At 37.3% G+C, this 4,315-nt stretch overlaps 1 protein-coding gene across 1 annotated transcript; it reads left to right on the plus strand.

Annotated features, from left to right (window-relative positions):
• Positions 1-1,764: 1,764 nt before the first annotated feature.
• Positions 1,765-3,440, plus strand: LOC309498034 (putative nuclease HARBI1). Its single transcript, XM_082168513.1, has 3 exons — positions 1,765-2,717; positions 2,821-3,144; positions 3,307-3,440. The coding sequence occupies exons 1-3, from the start codon at positions 1,984-1,986 to the stop codon at positions 3,398-3,400; spliced, it is 1,152 nt and encodes a 383-aa protein (XP_082024639.1). The 5' UTR covers positions 1,765-1,983; the 3' UTR covers positions 3,401-3,440.
• The last annotated feature ends 875 nt before the right edge of the window (positions 3,441-4,315 follow it).

The following is a 4,315-nucleotide window of genomic DNA, read 5'->3' on the forward strand; positions in this document are numbered from 1 at the left end:
AAAAATTCTAAGAATTTGTTCAAAAAGCCTGAAATAGTCTTAGTTTCTTCAAGAAGCCCAGTCTTGGGAGCAGAGTTTCTTCAGAAAGTCAAAAAAAAAAAAAAAAACGCCCGATCTCGTTTGATCTCGGAAGCATGGTCGGGCCTTGTTGGATGGGAGACCGCCTGGGAATACCAGGTGCTGGAAGCATTTTATGTAAAAAAAAAAAAAAGAAAAAAAAAGAGTCTAAGAATGTGTTCAAAAAGCCTGAAATACTCTTAGTTTCTTCAGAAAGTCAAAAAAAAAAAAAAAAAAAAAAAAAAAAGTCTAAGAATTTGTTCAAAAAGCCTGAAATAGTCTTAGTTTCTTCAAGAAGCCCAGTCTTGGGAGCAGAGTTTCTTCAGAAAGTCAAAAAAAAAAAAAAGAACGCCGATCTCGTCTGATCTTGGAAGCTAAGCAGTGTCGGGCCTGGTTGGATGGGAGACCGCCTGGGAATACCAGGTTCTGGAAACATTTAAAAAAATAAATAAAAAATTAAAAAAAGTCTAAGAATTTGTTCAAAAAGCCTGAAATAGTCTTAGTTTCTTCAAGAAGCCCAGTCTTGGGAGCAGAGTTTCTTCAGAAAGTCAAAAAAAAAAAAAAAAAAAAAAAAGAGTCTAAGAATGTGTTCAAAAAGCCTGAAATACTCTTAGTTTCTTCAGAAAGTCAAAAAAAAAAAAAAAAAAAAAAAAAAAGTCTAAGAATTTGTTCAAAAAGCCTGAAATAGTCTTAGTTTCTTCAAGAAGCCCAGTCTTGGGAGCAGTGTTTCTTCAGAAAGTCAAAAAAAAAAAAAAAGTCTAAGAATTTGTTCAAAAAGCCTGAAATAGTCTTAGTTTCTTCAAGAAGCCCAGTCTTGGGCGCAGAGTTTCTTCAGAAAGTAAAAAAAAAAAAAAAAAAACGCCCGATCTCGTCTGATCTCGGAAGCATGGTCGGGCCTTGTTGGATGGGAGACCGCCTGGGAATACCAGGTGCTGGAAGCATTTTTGGTAAAAAAAATAAAAAAATAAATACAAAAAGAGTCTAAGAATGTGTTCAAAAAGCCTGAAATAGTCTTAGTTTCTTCAAAAAGCCCAGTCTTGGGAGCAGAGTTTCTTCAGAAAGTCAAAAAAAAAAAAAAAAAAAAAAAAAAGTCTAAGAATTTGTTCAAAAAGCCTGAAATAGTCTTAGTTTCTTCAAGAAGCCCAGTCTTGGGCGCAGAGTTTCTTCAGAAAGGCAAAAAAAAAAAAAAAAACGCCCGATCTCGTCTGATCTCGGAAGCATGGTCGGGCCTTGTTGGATGGGAGACCGCCTGGGAATACCAGGTGCTGGAAGCATTTTATGTAAAAAAATAAATAAAAAAAAAAGAGTCTAAGAATTTGTTCAAAAAGCCTGAAATAGTCTTAGTTTCTTCAAGAAGCCCAGTCTTGGGAGCAGAGTTTCTTCAGAAAGTCAAAAAAAAAAAAAAGAACGCCGATCTCGTCTGATCTTGGAAGCTAAGCAGTGTCGGGCCTGGTTGGATGGGAGACCGCCTGGGAATACCAGGTTCTGGAAACATTTAAAAAAAAAAAAAAAAATTTAAAAAAAGTCTAAGAATTTGTTCAAAAAGCCTGAAATAGTCTTAGTTTCTTCAAGAAGCCCAGTCTTGGGAGCAGAGTTTCTTCAGAAAGTAAAAAAAAAAAAAAAGTCTAAGAATTTGTTCAAAAAGCCTGAAATAGTCTTAGTTTCTTCAGAAAGTCAAAAAAAAAAAAAAAAAAAAAAAGTCTAAGAATTTGTTCAAAAAGCCTGGGCCCGTATGTATAAAGCCGCTCAGAGTAAATTTTTTGTCTTAAGTGTGTCAAAATTCTAAGAATGACGTCATTTTACTCTTATTCTTATTCTTAAGAATAAGTGTGATTCATAAAGGTTCCTAAGTGTTAAGACTAGGTCTCAGCTCCTAAATTATTTAAGAGAGCTGGAGAGGTCTCCTAACCAGTTAGGAGTAACAAGATGGCAGCAGAGAGGAGGAGGCCGCGCAGTTTCCAACAACGTAAGAATGTGTTGGAATTATATGATGACAGAGAGTTGATCAAACGATACAGGCTTGATCGTCAGGGTATTCTTTTTGTTACTGACCTAGTCAGAAATTCAATAACTTCTCCCACTGTAAGAAACAATGCTTTAACTGCAGAAATGAAAGTTGTAATGACTCTGCGTTTCTTGGCGACTGGAAAAATGCAGCAATGCACCAGTGATGACTTAGGGCCATCACAGTCCACAGTTAGCAGGGTCTTTAATACCACTGTTGCTGCTCTAACCACACCAGACATAGTAAGGCAGTTCATTGACTTCCCAACTGACCTTCAAACTATACGGCAAAAGCAAGCAGATTTTATGAGGATTGCAGGTTTCCCTGGAGTTGTTGGAACCATCGATGGCACCCATGTACGCATCATTGCTCCAACTGTAAATGAGGAGACATACATCAATCGAAAAGGATTCCACAGCATTAATGTTCAAGTCGTATTTGATGCCAATTACAAGATCCTTGATCTTGTGCCAAAATGGCCAGGGTCAACACATGATGCTCGGGTTCTTTCCCAGAGTGGCCTCACTGGGTTATTCGAACAAAATTATGTTCGCCCTGGATGTCATCTGCTGGGAGACTCGGGTTACCCTTTAAAACACTGGCTTCTCACCCCTTACAGAAGACCTCAAGGAGAACAGCAGCTCAATTATAACAGGTACTGTACTGGACTGAACTGTAGACAAGATACCAATTTTGTTCAATGAGTGCATTCTTCACTTATCTGACCTATGTTCTTTTATTGTTTTTGCGTCATGAAGAGCACACAAAGTAACAAGAGCCGTGGTGGAGAGAGGAATTGGACAGCTGAAAAGAAGATTCCATGTCCTTCATGGAGAGATTAGACATTCACCTGAGCGTGCTTGTCGCATTATTATGGCTTGTGGCATTTTGCACAATATTTGCAAAGCTCGTAACCTCCCATTGCTTGATGATGATGATGATGACGATGAAAATGACGATCATGGTGATGATGACAGTGATCATGATTATGATGAGAATGATGACAATACCACCGAACACACATTACAAAGCATTTCGGGGAGAGCATCATTCAGGGACTGCTTTGCTAACTCACATTTTGGGTAAGCAAACTTGTAGACAATAAGTAACAACGAACTAATTTTTCCTTACACAAAGCATATGTACAATCATTGAGTATTCTTAATTCTTTTCAGTTTTAGTGAGTAATATTCATTTTGAATTTCCAGCAACTTAATTTGCAATTTGAGCTTTTTTCTTTTAAGGGACTCAATGTCGTCCTCAGTGGCTGTGCCCTGTGCAAATCCAGTGTCTTGTGAGGCAGAAGGCTCATCTGGAGGACACAGGGAGATGTCCTGAGATGATACAGGAGAAGATGCATCTGATGTACCGGCTCCAGAATTATCCACACTACATTCACATGCAGAAAATATTAAACAGTGCAAACATGTTTATTCAATTCAATGTGGTGATTGAAATACTATCAATTTATTAAAAAGGCACATTACATGCATACATTATTACATGCATAATTTTCTTCTTACCATCTTTGTAACTCCTTCAGTTTAAGAAGTGCAGGGTCTGGGGCATCTGGAATGCCACAAATAGAGGGATTGGCCGTTCCAAGTATCTCCTCTACTATTTCGCCAATCTCAGACAGAGGTTTACATGGAGGGCCCCCACCTGTTTGACAAGAACTCAGCTGCTGACCACATGGAGACAATCATTTAATATAAAATGGTTTAATAAGCTAAAATAAAATGTACCTGTGGCTCGCATGCTTTCTTTATATGCTGCAATTTCCTTGCGTGTTGTTGCCAACACATTGTACCACCTTTTCTCACAATCCTCTGCTGAACGTCTTGTCCGAGGAAATGCTGCATTTACTGTCAGTACAATCTGTTGCCATGCGTTTTTTTTTTCTTTGCTTGTTAAAGTCGGACTGAATTTTCCTCTTATCACGTCCTTCCATTTAAGGACTGACTGCACTAGAAGAAGATTTTCTTCCTTGGACCAGTTTGGTTTTCTTTTTGCATCCATTTTTTAACAATTTGCAACTTTTGTCTTTCCTTTATATACAGCTGTGAGTGCAATTTTGAATTATGTGATTCATCAGCTTAATTACTTAAATAGCATCACATTTGTCCATTTAATTAATGTGTTGAAACTCTATTAAAATTGTGTGAAATAAATGCATGTACTTATTTGTAATTTTTTTGCACAAAGCAAAAACGAATTGTTCTAAATAAATTGAAATATTGAAATAATTGTTAT

Source organism: Leuciscus leuciscus (genome assembly GCF_965113295.1).
Source record: "Leuciscus leuciscus genome assembly, chromosome: 4".
In the NCBI taxonomy this organism is placed as follows: domain Eukaryota; kingdom Metazoa; phylum Chordata; class Actinopteri; order Cypriniformes; family Leuciscidae; genus Leuciscus; species Leuciscus leuciscus.